General features: G+C 39.2%; 1 protein-coding gene across 3 annotated transcripts in view; it reads right to left on the minus strand.

Moving 5' to 3' along the window:
• Positions 1–6: 6 nt before the first annotated feature.
• LOC110452641 (contactin-like) overlaps positions 7–16167 on the minus strand; it is a 30471-nt gene continuing 14310 nt past the window's right edge. For all 3 annotated transcript variants that reach the window (XM_021501278.1, XM_021501279.1, XM_021501277.1), the window contains exons 12-25: positions 15544–15810; positions 14965–15258; positions 9307–9470; positions 8096–8219; positions 7312–7482; positions 6877–7020; positions 6241–6335; positions 5724–5825; positions 5052–5199; positions 4536–4657; positions 3528–3717; positions 2625–2740; positions 1237–1414; positions 7–857 (exon numbers count right to left, since the gene is read on the minus strand). In XM_021501278.1, the coding sequence (XP_021356953.1) occupies positions 733–857; positions 1237–1414; positions 2625–2740; positions 3528–3717; positions 4536–4657; positions 5052–5199; positions 5724–5825; positions 6241–6335; positions 6877–7020; positions 7312–7482; positions 8096–8219; positions 9307–9470; positions 14965–15258; positions 15544–15810 (2240 nt within the window). In that variant the 3' untranslated portion in view covers positions 7–732. The remainder of the gene's footprint in view (positions 858–1236; positions 1415–2624; positions 2741–3527; positions 3718–4535; positions 4658–5051; positions 5200–5723; positions 5826–6240; positions 6336–6876; positions 7021–7311; positions 7483–8095; positions 8220–9306; positions 9471–14964; positions 15259–15543; positions 15811–16167) is intronic.

Raw genomic sequence — 16167 nt, forward strand, 5'->3', positions numbered from 1 at the left:
TGATGTATACACTGTTACCCTCCGATGTATATACATCAGAGGGTAACACATCAGAGGGTAAGTATATACCAAACTGTTACTCTCTGATGTATATACATCAGAGGGTAACCCATCAGAGGGTAAGTATATACCAAACTGTTACCCTCTGATGTATATACTGTTACTCTCTTATGTATATACTGTTACCCTCTGATGTATACACTGTTACCCTCTGATGTATACACTGTTACCCTCTGATGTATATACTGTTACCCTCTGATGTATATACTGTTACCCTCTGATGCATACACTGTTACCCTCCGATATACAACTTATCACTCAGACATACTTCATTGATTCTTATCCTGCACTTCTAGCACTGTTTACGGACAATAGTAATACTGTGTAGTACAAATGTTCATGTTATGACTCAGTTTAAACTTATAACAATGTTGAAATTTTCGCATTGGCAACTGTTCTGAAATCTATATATGTACAATATTTATCTTTATGATCTATAAAGAAATACTTGGGAGGGGATATTTTCGCGCCAATTTACTCAATGCGAAAAAAAATGTGAACATTTCCACTTTTACAGTATGGCACCGTGACAAAAATGGCAAAATTATTAGTCAACTTTGCGTGAGAGCTGCCAATGTCCAGATACTCCAATGAACACATCTATTGACCAGCTGGAGATGAGTACTTAAAAGGAACAAGCACTGATACTCAAATGATGACAAGCACTGATACTCAAATGAGGAAGAGCACTAGAGATGCTATGGTACATATCACAGTGATTGTCGTGGAGACGGAGAGGCTGGAGGCAGCAGCCATGATGTCTGTAGACGTTGGGTCGTAAGGAATACTGCCACCAGCTACAGGACAAATATACAGGAATAAACAAAATTAGCTTCATCAGCTGGTGACACGTTCAAGTTTTACACTTGGTACTTATATACATTCCTGAGATGAACTTTAAAGGATCAAAATATGTGAAACATAAACAACGAACATGAAGTATTTCACTCATTGATAAGAAGTGAATTGTCAGCAATGCAAACGCCTTGTATGAAAAAATATGTAGATATCTAAGCTAGGTTAGAATATCAATTTGACATTAATATACATGTACCTCGAAACTACATACGAGAAATAATTCTTCTTATAAGAAGTGACGTATCCTATTAATGATATAGAATGGAGTTTGGGGAATTGTACATACAGTAGTAATACGATTTGTCACATAATACCTACCCATCGTGAAAAGAGTAGCAGGTGAAGACATTTTCCCCTCACCACCCTGACTGTATCCCAGCACCCTCAGTTTGTACACAATTCCCTTCTTTAGTCCATAAATAATACCGGCATTGGCCTTTTCAACGTCCAAAGTTTTAGCCTGGCGAATGTCATCGGACGTCTCCCAGTATTTTATCTATACAATATATAAATAACAAGCACGTTATCATATAGAATTAAACTTTATACTACTTTAATACTAAAGGACACATTTTCACATTTTTTTGCAAACAACTTAGAAGGGTTCAATTTTTTATCATTTTTTGTTGCAAATTTTTTCAGCTTGCAAAAGAATATAATACCTCCTTAAAATAATGCTTTTCATTTTTATTCATTTTGTGCTTTAAATAATTGAGAACTGGATCATCTTCTGTAACCCCTATACCCTCCATGTAACCCCTGTACCCACCATGTAACCCCTATACCACCATGAAACCCCTATACCCACCATGTAACCCCTATACCCACCATGTAACCCCTATACCCACCATGTAACCTCTCTACCCACCATGTAACCCCTGTACCCACCATGTAACCCCTATACCACCATGAAACCCCTATACCCACCATGTAACCCCTATACCCACCATGTAACCCCTATACCCACCATGTAACCCCTATACCCACATGTAACCCCTATATACCCACCATGTAACCCCTATATATATACCCACCATGTAACCCCTATACCCACCATGTAACTCCTTTACCCACCATGTAACCCCTATGCCCACCATGTAACCCCTATACCCCCCATGTAACCCCTTTCCCCACCATGTAACCCCTATCCCCACCATGAAACCCCTATACCCACCATGTACCCCCTATACCCACCATGTAACCCCTATACACACCATGTAACCCCTGTACCCACCATGTGACCCCTATACCCCCCATGTAGCCCCTATACCCACCATGTAACCCCTGTACCCCCCATGTAGCCCCTGTACCCACCATGTGACCCCTATACCCACCATGTAGCCCCTATCCCCACCATGTAACCCCTATACCCACATGTAACCCCTATATATATACCCACCATGTAACCCCTATACCCACCATGTAACCCCTATACCCACCATGTAACCCCTATATACCCACTATGTAACCCCTATATATACCCACCATGTAACCCCCTATACCCACCATGTAACTCCTTTACCCACCATGTAACCCCTATCCCCACCATGTAACCCCTATCCCCACCATGTAACCCCTATCCCCACCATGTAACCCCTATACCCACCATGTACCCCCTATGCCCTCCATGTGACCCCTATACCCACCATGTAGCCCCTATACCCACCATGTTACCCCTTTACCCACCATGTAACCCCTATACCCACCATGTAACCCCTAAGGGGTTCTTCCTCCACCTGGGTAGATATTCCTCTGAAGGTCACCTTGGCAGACTCAGTACTGTGAGAGTGGACATGGACCTCTGTTGGGTACCGCATAGGACCTAAAACACACCATTCAAATAAACAGTATACTCAAAAGTGCCAAAACTGGAACTCCAAATTTATGTAATTCACCCACTTTAATCAAGACCAAACTTGTTACTATGACCTTGTCTTAATTAATTAGGTATATTTTCCAGTTCATTAAATATTTTTGAACTAACATCAAGATGCATAAAATTGCCAAATTATTGACTACCGGGGTACTTTTGTGACCTTGACCTTAAGGTAAAATTTGTTGAATACAAATGTACACAAATTATTGTCTAAATAATAAGATTCATTTATTTTTTGCAAGCTTTCATAACATATAAAGAACAGGCATCACAATGTTAATTGTTAATGATTTGTGATTAAAGGCATGTCAAGTTTCAACAGTTCTGAACATTTGGCAATTTTATTTTAACAAAAGTACATACAGTACATTTGTCTGACCCGCATGGGTCATGAGTTGGTCGCAGGTGATAGGTTAATTTTGTGGGTCATTTAGCAGGTATGCATACTGCCAAATAGACAATGCTATGCCAAAAATTACTCACAGTATCGGTCGGTCGGGTGGTGCAGTGAATAGCGCACTTGCCTTTCACCAAGGCGTCAGGGGTTTGATTTCCTGATCGGACGTGAAAATGTATGGGGTCACCTGCCCAAACACATGGGTTTTCTCCGGGTACTCTGGTTTCCTCTCAAATTAAGACTTACAGCCTGCCAGCATCCGGGATTGATATAATTTGAAACAACTTGTTCCATAATTGTTATAAAATAAATAAAGTTTATAATATATATACATACGGTATCGGTCCGTCTCCTGCGGGTACTTCTCGCTCTTCTGACCATTGCCTGCTGTGTTAAACACCTGTACATTGAAGTAGTACCAGGTATCCGGCAGGAGGCCGATGATGATGGCGTGGTCTATGTCCCCGTAGAAAATGGCCTGGATGGCATGCATCTCGTCGCCGCCCTCTCGCAGCCAGTAGTTTACCTGTAACAGATATAATATGTAAACACATTGTCTGAGGTAGCTGGTCTGTAACTACAAGGCTTCAGGAAAGATGAATATTGACTAATTTCGACTTTGTACTTCGTTTGCTTTTTGTGTCCTATGTGTCCCTCCAAATGATATTGATTTAAGGCTGTTTGACTGTAATCAGACCTTTGACTCTGAATGTCTAAATGATTGTCTTAGTTCCTCAATAGTTCAATAAGATTTCAATAACTTTAGTACAATATGTATATTCTGGCGTCTTCATCAGATAAATTATCTGTCAGTAAGATCTAGTTACAAAAAACTCTTAAACCATTCATGTATAAAGGCTAAACAGGAAGGAAACCTGCTGATGATTTGTAATGCAATGGTCTAATAAAAAACAATCAGATTTCTTAAATATCCCCTGTATCTACTGGCCATTATTTGGTGCCATGGTAACATTTTACTGACATAATGAATACCCAATCGGGTACAGTCATCTCGGTACTCAGTTGTTTTGGTACCAGTATATGACGTTTCAGTACTTGTATAGAAGTTTCTGTACTACCCAAAAGATTTTCAGTACATTGACTAATGTTTCAACTTTATACTTTAATTTGTTCCCTTTCTATGTCCTATGTGTTACTTGACATTGTATTTAAAGTTTTAGTACCAGGTAACGAAATGTCTCAGATTCCACCCAACTATATTTCGGGTATTTGCGGCCCCCAAATAATATGGCTTTAAGGCTGTTAGACTGTATTCAGAACGGACAATGACTGAAAGTCTCAATGATTGTCTTAGTTCCTCAATAGTACCATTATATTTCCTACCTTGTAACCACGGAGACGACCTTTCATGCTCTGGATGGTGTTTTTGACTGGTTTCCAGTGGACGCTGACGGCCGTACTGTTATAGCTGTCGGCGTACACCTTTGTGGGGGTACTGACTGGCACTGTAAACAAAAGTGTAAATTACATAATATATCTAACATGTGTGGTGACTATGGTTTATATCTAATAGAGTAAATTATAAAAGTTATTAACTCACATGCTGCAGAGAAAACTTAACTTACAAGAATAGATCTAATTTTTTATCAAAAGATGGATTTTTCTTAGTAGACAAAGAGGTGTGACAATATAACATTTAAGATTTCTTCACACTGTTGAAGAGAAATTACCCAAAAATAAACCATTTGCTGGGAGTGATGTAACCTGAATCGGGGAGTAACCCTAACCTGTTTTATCCTTTTATTATGACACAGTCTCTTTGGCCAACAATAAAATAAGAACATGGTAAGGTTTGTTACTACAGTGAATTGTCTCTACAGTTTTAATCCTGTGACTTACATCCCTCGGCAGAGTAGATAAATGCGGTGAGTGTGGCTTTACCATCCCCGAACATATTAAATGGTGTCACTCGTACTTCATACTCGACGTAGGGTAAATCTGCTCCAACCGTGGTTGAGTACTCACTCTTGTTACCATACACACGTGCCTGTCAAATACATGAAGAACAAACAATTACATGTAGAACAAAAAAATCTAATGATTATAATCATTTTTTTGTTTTAACATTTAACAACACAATTATCAAAGCACTGCAAACAAGGAGCATAATATTGCAAGTAATTTTATTTTGTATCGAAAGAAATTTGTGTGTCTGGTTGGGGAAGATTTGTAAAAATCAACCAATCAAATTATGCTTATTAATTATGCACACATTTTATGCAAGGGAAAATAAGCCTTTATCTTTCTAAGTTGAAGATCCTAAAATTTTACGGAAAAAAACCCAATGAAATTTGCTGAAGTCATGTAGCAGTTACTTAAACATGAAATATTAGAAAGGATGTTGAGGTGTTATTACACTGTACAGTAGCCTGCATAAATGATGAATAGTTTGATCTCGTTCAAAAAATGAAAATCTGGATAACTTTTAAATGATATCAATGTTTGATAGGTATCATTTTACTATTGACGGCACTTAAGGTATAGAACAAGGTTTAGTTGACCTTCCTTTACCTGTGCCCACATGGAGCGTGAGGTACCAATATCTATCTGTCGTAATTTCCATTCTACCAGGTAGCCGATCCCCCAACCAAACTGGTCCTCTGGAGGCAGGGGCTGTCACACAAATGTTATCACCATGTTATTTAAACATACAATGTCAACACCAGAGGGATCATTGATTAGTTGGATAAAGACAACTGCTTACCGTATTAACGTTGTCGTAGGATCAATATAAATACATTATCATACAGTTGGGCCTATTTGAATCGTACAAGGCTAACATAAGCTATAATATTCACAGGACAGTTCTGTAGGTCCTGTCGTGCTGTTATATCAAACTTTCAAGCTGGATAATTTGTTTGTTTATTCTATACATCCTCGAAAAACCAGAATCATCAATGAAGAAATGGAGCTTTTAATGAAATATGTGAAACAGGATTTACTAACTGATGGTTACAACAAATGATACCTTAATGTGCAGTTGAGATTTGGGCACCAGGAACCCTAATTACAGGTGTTAGATACCTACCTTCCAGGTAATTCTGAGCTCTCCAACCTTTCCCCCGCCACCCCCAACCATTTTTGGAGGTACCTCAGGAGGAGCAGCAGGTATTGTCTTATAATCTGGAAAGAAAAAGAAGATTTAAATAACAGAAATAAAAATTCTCTTATATTTATTAAAACATTATTAATGTTAATGATGAACACAATAGACTGAGGTAACTACCTTTAGGGCATCCTCGATATCCAGGGGTTACGCTCACCTACGCTCTCTAGCGTCAACCCTGAATTTAGCCTGTAACGTTAACATTACATTATCTATATGATACAAAATGGGTGAACAGGGTAAGAGAAAAAGAAAAATTCACCTCCTTGTGGTGAGATTGGGAATCTCAACCCTCGGGGAAAGATTCATATGTTGCCAATTCAAACACTCTACAAAGCCTTGTGTTTGGCAACTTAAGAATCTTTCCCCTCAGGTTGAGATTCCCCTATCTCACCTCTAAGGGGTTAAGAGATTCTAATTATCTCACCTTTGGGATAAATTAGGCTATTGTAACTGTGGACATCATTTGCGATAACTCACCTGTAGAGATACTGATGATAGCTCACCTGTAGGACAAATTAGGATATTGTAACTGTGGCCATTATTGTGATGACTTACCTGTAGGGATACTAGGGGTACCAAATCCATACTGGTTGACAGCCACAACCCTGAACCTGTAGGCCACACCAGGTTTGAGGTTATCCACCAGAGCTGACCGCTTGTCTGAGTCTCCAACTACGATAGCACTGGAGTAGGACACATCTGGAATGACCAGATCACTTTAGTAGTTCTCACTCATCAAATCTGACAGCATTACTACAACTTCTACCATATGATATGATAGTATTTGCAATATTTAGACAAAGATTTTTCATGCTCATGTAAGGAAGGTGTGGTATTGAATTTCACAAAAAAAAATGTTCACCTTTTGCCAAGGATAACTTCTAAAATTACAGTGAAGTAGCTGGTTTATACATTTCACACTTACTCATGGTCTGTAGGTACTGTACGTAACACTTAGTGAAGTAGCTGGTTTATAATTTTCACACTTACTCATGGTCTGTAGGTACCACTTCGATGAGTAGTTGGTCTTGGCCTCTATCATGTAGAAGGTGATGGGAGGGCCATTGAGCTTTCCGTCTGACCACTTGATTCTGACTGTGCGCGGGTTTGGAGGGGGACTCGCTATGTCATTGTACACACCTGCTGGTTCCCCTGGAGGACCTAGGTAACAATCAATGAGAGTGCCAGAAATTATCTCATCATGTTAAGTCATTAAAACAAAGTTATGTTTTGAGCAATTTAATGTTAGACATGCAATACATATTACACTAACAATTTTCCGGTTGCAGCATAAAGATTTTGTTTTTATTTCTTAGGAAAAAAATCAGTTTTAAAACATCTCTCTTGAAAAGATTGCTTATTTTTATGATCAGATCAGGACTGTTTTTTGTTTGGCATTGTGGAACCTTGTAAGATTTGATAAGATATGAACTTCATGTCCACTTAATATTATGATGGTGTCATGCATTCAAGGGGAACATGAAAGTGCCGCCCGGCATCATTGAGATGTCCTAGTCTGGTAGAATAGCACTCCACCTTGTCTCATTGCTGACCACAGGTCAACCAGAGGTGCATTGGGGGACAGCGTGACACAAGGCCAAAAATGAAACGGGGGCCGGCAAGAGAGAAAAGAAAATATTGAGATCCCTGAGGTCTCCAGTGCAGTGTTCAACATGACAATTTCTATTTTGTTCACATATAAACAAGTTTTTTACGACAAGAGTATAAATCCATAACATCTAGGATATATCACCAATGCTAACATATCACTCACCTAGGACTGTTAGTGTGCTGGACGCAAAGTCTTGGTCTACAGGAGTCGAGGCAGTGCAGGTGTACTCTCCCTGGTGTCGGAACTGGGCACTACGGATATACAGCCCTCCTCTCCCATCACCACCCTACAAACCAACACATCATCTAAAACCAATCTATGTACCGGGGGTAATACGGCTCATTAAATACTAGCACAGAACAATGGCGGTTGAAATGCAGTCCATTGTATAGTGTTACATTACTAAATAGTAAAACAATAGGTTGATGAGAGTGAAATATCATTATTTGCATGATTTAAACTTCTTCAAAGTTGTTTAAGTTTTATTAAGCCTTTTGCACATACAAACAACACACTATACATGCAAAATAAAATAAAACATCAAAATCTGTCAAGAAGTGCAATTACTAGAGTGATAACAAGGAGCGTGTTTGTGATATTCTCTTTTAGTAACAAAGTCCTTGACCTTTGACCAGACACACACTTATTCAAACTATCTAAGGTATCTCAAAGGCAAATGTACAAATGAAGTTTTATAAAAATCTGCTTAGGAATTTAGCTAATGGAGTGATGACAAAGAGTTAGGGTGAAATTCTATACTGCAAGTAAATGTTTTGAACTTTCACTATCATGCCCAAATTTGTACCTGTCAAAGGTATGTTGGTTTTAGGAAAGAATACCTACAAAGACTATCTTCCAAATCAATCAAGAAACGCAGCTATTAGAATGGTGACAAGGGGATGAGGCAGTGACATTATAATCATTTCTATTGACAGAGGGGGTGAGGCAGTGACATTATAATTATTTCTATTGACAGAGACCTTGAACTTTGACTTATAACGCCCAAATTAAATCTTCCAGGTAAATATACCAGTTAAATTTCATGAAATCAGTCAGGAAATATGGCCACTAGAATGATGACACAGAGTGTAACGGACGGACAGATTGATGTTCCAGAACTTCTTAAGGGATTTACAGTCTGTTTCCGAAACAAAGGATTAATTCCCAAGAAGCAACAGAATAAGTAGTTAACAGAATGAATGTTTTTTAATTTCATTGTGTTAGGCCACTCTGTTTGATGTGTAAGTTGTAGATGCTAGCTCAGATGGATTGACAGACAGGACAAACAAATAATATACCAGGCTTTGTGCAGTGGAGGTACAAAAATTCCGAAAACACCAGAGATACTTTTGAACACATCACTCGATTCTTACCAGCTGGTAGGTGGTGTCACGTTGGACATCTAGATTGTGTCCATTGAGTTGCCAGGTGTAGATGAGGTCCAGCGCCGGGTCATGTGAGGCACGGCACGGTATAAACACTGTGTTGTTGACAATAACTTCTCTCTTCACTGGAGGTACACTAATGGAAGTCCTAGCTGTCAACAGATCACTACAGTTAGGCCAGACGCTAGGTACTGTCAGGTGTCGGGGGTAACCAGGGGAATAGCACTGTATAACCGGTGAATCAATATTACGGAAGTGGTAATAAACTAGATCTTTAGCTAGGTTCCACAGGATGAATTTTGATATCAATTAACTGATGCATTTGCTTTTTCCTGACAGTTTGCATGCATCTTTTTCAGACATATATGATCATCATTATGGAAGGGTAGTTGGGAGAGAATTTTACAAAACTGAAGTTTGGATTTGAAGAATAATTTTTAAAGTAAATTTTTGAAATAACTCTTTGAAATAACTCTCTGTTATAAATGCAATTCATCATCAACCTTTGGGGTACCCTGATGCGTTGTATTCACTTAAGTCATGACAAAATGGAAGGCACATGGTTAGCTATTTAAATTGTTTCCGGTGGAAAAAACCCTGATAAATCGCTAGATTGATACCAAGCCTTTGAAGACTACAGAGGAGTGACACCTGACAATAAAGCCAGTCAATTTTACCATTACCATGCCACATGATTCTTTTGATGTACATCAAAGGATCAAACCAGTCTATTTGTACCATTCAAAAGGTGGCATGCATAGAGCCTTTGATTTCATCATGACATATTCTATGGGGTTCAGAGAACACAAGAAAGGGAAACCCCTTGAATTTTGAGGATGACTCAAGAGTGTAACATATGGTTATCATGGCAGACCCCAGGACATTCTCTTGTATACAGGTATACATACTCAATATCAGACCCCAGGACATTCTCTACTGTACAGGTATACATACTCAATATCTGACCCCAGGACATTCTCTTTTATACAGGTATACATACTCAATATCAGACCCCAGGACATTCTCTACTATACAGGTATACATACTCAATATCAGACCCCAGGACATTCTCTACTATACAGGTATACATACTCAATATCAGACCCCAGGACATTCTCTACTATACAGGTATACATACTCAATATCAGACCCCAGGACATTCTCTACTATACAGGTATACATACTCAATATCAGACCCCAGGACATTCTCTACTATACAGGTATACATACTCAATATCAGACCCCAGGACATTCTCTACTATACAGGTATACATACTCAATATCAGACCCCAGGACATTCTCTACTATACAGGTATACATACTCAATATCAGACCCCAGGACATTCTCTACTATACAGGTATACATACTCAATATCAGACCCCAGGACATTCTCTACTATACAGGTATACATACTCAATATCAGACCCCAGGACATTCTCTACTATACAGGTATACATACTCAATATCAGACCCCAGGACATTCTCTACTATACAGGTATACATACTCAATATCAGACCCCAGGACATTCTCTACTATACAGGTATACATACTCAATATCAGACCCCAGGACATTCTCTACTATACAGGTATACATACTCAATATCAGACCCCAGGACATTCTCTACTATACAGGTATACATACTCAATATCAGACCCCAGGACATTCTCTACTATACAGGTATACATACTCAATATCAGACCCCAGGACATTCTCTACTATACAGGTATACATACTCAATATCAGACCCCAGGACATTCTCTACTATACAGGTATACATACTCAATATCAGACCCCAGGACATTCTCTACTATACAGGTATACATACTCAATATCAGACCCCAGGACATTCTCTACTATACAGGTATACATACTCAATATCAGACCCCAGGACATTCTCTACTATACAGGTATACATACTCAATATCAGACCCCAGGACATTCTCTACTATACAGGTATACATACTCAATATCAGACCCCAGGACATTCTCTACTATACAGGTATACATACTCAATATCAGACCCCAGGACATTCTCTACTATACAGGTATACATACTCAATATCAGACCCCAGGACATTCTCTACTATACAGGTATACATACTCAATATCAGACCCCAGGACATTCTCTACTATACAGGTATACATACTCAATATCAGACCCCAGGACATTCTCTACTATACAGGTATACATACTCAATATCAGACCCCAGGACATTCTCTACTATACAGGTATACATACTCAATATCAGACCCCAGGACATTCTCTACTATACAGGTATACATACTCAATATCAGACCCCAGGACATTCTCTACTATACAGGTATACATACTCAATATCAGACCCCAGGACATTCTCTACTATACAGGTATACATACTCAATATCAGACCCCAGGACATTCTCTACTATACAGGTATACATACTCAATATCAGACCCCAGGACATTCTCTACTATACAGGTATACATACTCAATATCAGACCCCAGGACATTCTCTACTATACAGGTATACATACTCAATATCAGACCCCAGGACATTCTCTACTATACAGGTATACATACTCAATATCAGACCCCAGGACATTCTCTACTATACAGGTATACATACTCAATATCAGACCCCAGGACATTCTCTACTATACAGGTATACATACTCAATATCAGACCCCAGGACATTCTCTACTATACAGGTATACATACTCAATATCAGACCCCAGGACATTCTCTACTATACAGGTATACATACTCAATATCAGACCCCAGGACATTCTCTACTATACAGGTATACATACTCAATATCAGACCCCAGGACATTCTCTACTATACAGGTATACATACTCAATATCAGACCCCAGGACATTCTCTACTATACAGGTATACATACTCAATATCAGACCCCAGGACATTCTCTACTATACAGGTATACATACTCAATATCAGACCCCAGGACATTCTCTACTATACAGGTATACATACTCAATATCAGACCCCAGGACATTCTCTACTATACAGGTATACATACTCAATATCAGACCCCAGGACATTCTCTACTATACAGGTATACATACTCAATATCAGACCCCAGGACATTCTCTACTATACAGGTATACATACTCAATATCAGACCCCAGGACATTCTCTACTATACAGGTATACATACTCAATATCAGACCCCAGGACATTCTCTACTATACAGGTATACATACTCAATATCAGACCCCAGGACATTCTCTACTATACAGGTATACATACTCAATATCAGACCCCAGGACATTCTCTACTATACAGGTATACATACTCAATATCAGACCCCAGGACATTCTCTACTATACAGGTATACATACTCAATATCAGACCCCAGGACATTCTCTACTATACAGGTATACATACTCAATATCAGACCCCAGGACATTCTCTACTATACAGGTATACATACTCAATATCAGACCCCAGGACATTCTCTACTATACAGGTATACATACTCAATATCAGACCCCAGGACATTCTCTACTATACAGGTATACATACTCAATATCAGACCCCAGGACATTCTCTACTATACAGGTATACATACTCAATATCAGACCCCAGGACATTCTCTACTATACAGGTATACATACTCAATATCAGACCCCAGGACATTCTCTACTATACAGGTATACATACTCAATATCAGACCCCAGGACATTCTCTACTATACAGGTATACATACTCAATATCAGACCCCAGGACATTCTCTACTATACAGGTATACATACTCAATATCAGACCCCAGGACATTCTCTACTATACAGGTATACATACTCAATATCAGACCCCAGGACATTCTCTACTATACAGGTATACATACTCAATATCAGACCCCAGGACATTCTCTACTATACAGGTATACATACTCAATATCAGACCCCAGGACATTCTCTACTATACAGGTATACATACTCAATATCAGACCCCAGGACATTCTCTACTATACAGGTATACATACTCAATATCAGACCCCAGGACATTCTCTACTATACAGGTATACATACTCAATATCAGACCCCAGGACATTCTCTACTATACAGGTATACATACTCAATATCAGACCCCAGGACATTCTCTACTATACAGGTATACATACTCAATATCAGACCCCAGGACATTCTCTACTATACAGGTATACATACTCAATATCAGACCCCAGGACATTCTCTACTATACAGGTATACATACTCAATATCAGACCCCAGGACATTCTCTACTATACAGGTATACATACTCAATATCAGACCCCAGGACATTCTCTACTATACAGGTATACATACTCAATATCAGACCCCAGGACATTCTCTACTATACAGGTATACATACTCAATATCAGACCCCAGGACATTCTCTACTATACAGGTATACATACTCAATATCAGACCCCAGGACATTCTCTACTATACAGGTATACATACTCAATATCAGACCCCAGGACATTCTCTACTATACAGGTATACATACTCAATATCAGACCCCAGGACATTCTCTACTATACAGGTATACATACTCAATATCAGACCCCAGGACATTCTCTACTATACAGGTATACATACTCAATATCAGACCCCAGGACATTCTCTACTATACAGGTATACATACTCAATATCAGACCCCAGGACATTCTCTACTATACAGGTATACATACTCAATATCAGACCCCAGGACATTCTCTACTATACAGGTATACATACTCAATATCAGACCCCAGGACATTCTCTACTGTACAGGTATACATACTCAATATCAGACCCCAGGACATTCTCTACTGTACAGGTATACATACTCAATATCAGACCCCAGGACATTCTCTACTATACAGGTATACATACTCAATATCAGACCCCAGGACATTCTCTACTATACAGGTATACATACTCAATATCAGACCCCAGGACATTCTCTACTATACAGGTATACATACTCAATATCAGACCCCAGGACATTCTCTACTATACAGGTATACATACTCAATATCAGACCCCAGGACATTCTCTACTGTACAGGTATACATACTCAATATCAGACCCCAGGACATTCTCTACTATACAGGTATACATACTCAATATCAGACCCCAGGACATTCTCTACTGTACAGGTATACATACTCAATATCAGACCCCAGGACATTCTCTACTATACAGGTATACATACTCAATATCAGACCCCAGGACATTCTCTACTATACAGGTATACATACTCAATATCAGACCCCAGGACATTCTCTACTGTACAGGTATACATACTCAATATCAGACCCCAGGACATTCTCTACTGTACAGGTATACATACTCAATATCAGACCCCAGGACATTCTCTACTATACAGGTATACATACTCAATATCAGACCCCAGGACATTCTCTACTATACAGGTATACATACTCAATATCAGACCCCAGGACATTCTCTACTGTACAGGTATACATACTCAATATCAGACCCCAGGACATTCTCTACTGTACAGGTATACATACTCAATATCAGACCCCAGGACATTCTCTACTGTACAGGTATACATACTCAATATCAGACCCCAGGACATTCTCTACTGTACAGGTATACATACTCAATATCAGACCCCAGGACATTCTCTCCTGTACAGGTATACATACTCAATATCTTTAGGTTTGTTGTACTCATTGCTGATCCCAAGGAATTCTCTACTTTGCAGGTGTACACCCCTCCATCTGCGTCAACCAGCCTTGTTAGAAGCAGGTCTCCGTTGGCCAGCATGCGTATCCTGGAAGTTGTGTCCCCTTCACGTAGGCTCATGTCATTGCCCCCAAACAGCCACGTGAACATGGGGTAGGGTGCCGCTTCTGGGTTACAGGCAATAGTGATATTGCCCAACCTGGCCCCCATCATTGAGGATGGCAGGGGAGATTTGTTGAAGGTTGGTGGGAATTCTACAAGGTTAAAGGACATGTATTACACTGTAGTTTATTATTCTACAAGATTATAGGCCAGCCAAGGTAATAACATTATACCTCCTGTCTTTTGACAGGTGTGTATATCAAAACTACCTATATGACACACTATTTATAACTGAGTCAGTGATTTACACCTGTAAAAACTAATAAGAAGTTGATTAAAAACATAATTTTAAACAGGAATTTGCCTTAGACAGGTGCTTGCTAGAGCTGATTATTGTGTAATCCTGACGATACGGAGAAATTGACCCCGAAACTTACCAAGGACCCTGAGCTGTGCAGAGCTCATGGTGGTGCCGTGGATGTTGTCGGCAGAACACTGATACATGCCACTGTGTTTCTTTTCAAGAGCTGGTATGACAAGTGTGTTACGTATGACAACGATGTCGGAAGTGTTGAGGAGAGGTTCACCATTCTTGTACCATGTGTAAACGGCACGGGGAATAGACCGTGCCTCACAGCGCCATGTCAACTGTTTACCTGTACCTACGTGCTGGCTTTTTAGAGGGAGGGTGAAGAATGGTTTGGCTGCAAAAGAAACAGGAAATAGATCTGACTTTTATTATTGATCATAGGTGTTACTGGTTCTTCCAGTCATGTGTTTTGGAACTATTTTATCTCTGATCTTAATATCCTTCACACGGAATCAATCAATAACAGCAGTGTGAAGGCATGTGGGTAGTAGAAGATTCGACAGGCACTCAAAACCGATAAAGCTCTTCCATTCAATCCTCAAATTTTCAAGCTTCTATAAAAAAAATCACAAAAAAAGACCATGCTCTATCTCAATCATTATCAGTTCAAAGCTTATGAATAGTATAATTATTCTGAACAAGCAAATTCATGGAATTTATATCCCCTGCTTACAGGACATATTGTAAGTAA

The sequence above is a fragment of the Mizuhopecten yessoensis genome, unplaced genomic scaffold (assembly GCF_002113885.1).
Source record: "Mizuhopecten yessoensis strain PY_sf001 unplaced genomic scaffold, ASM211388v2 scaffold6779, whole genome shotgun sequence".
Lineage (NCBI taxonomy): Eukaryota > Metazoa > Mollusca > Bivalvia > Pectinida > Pectinidae > Mizuhopecten > Mizuhopecten yessoensis.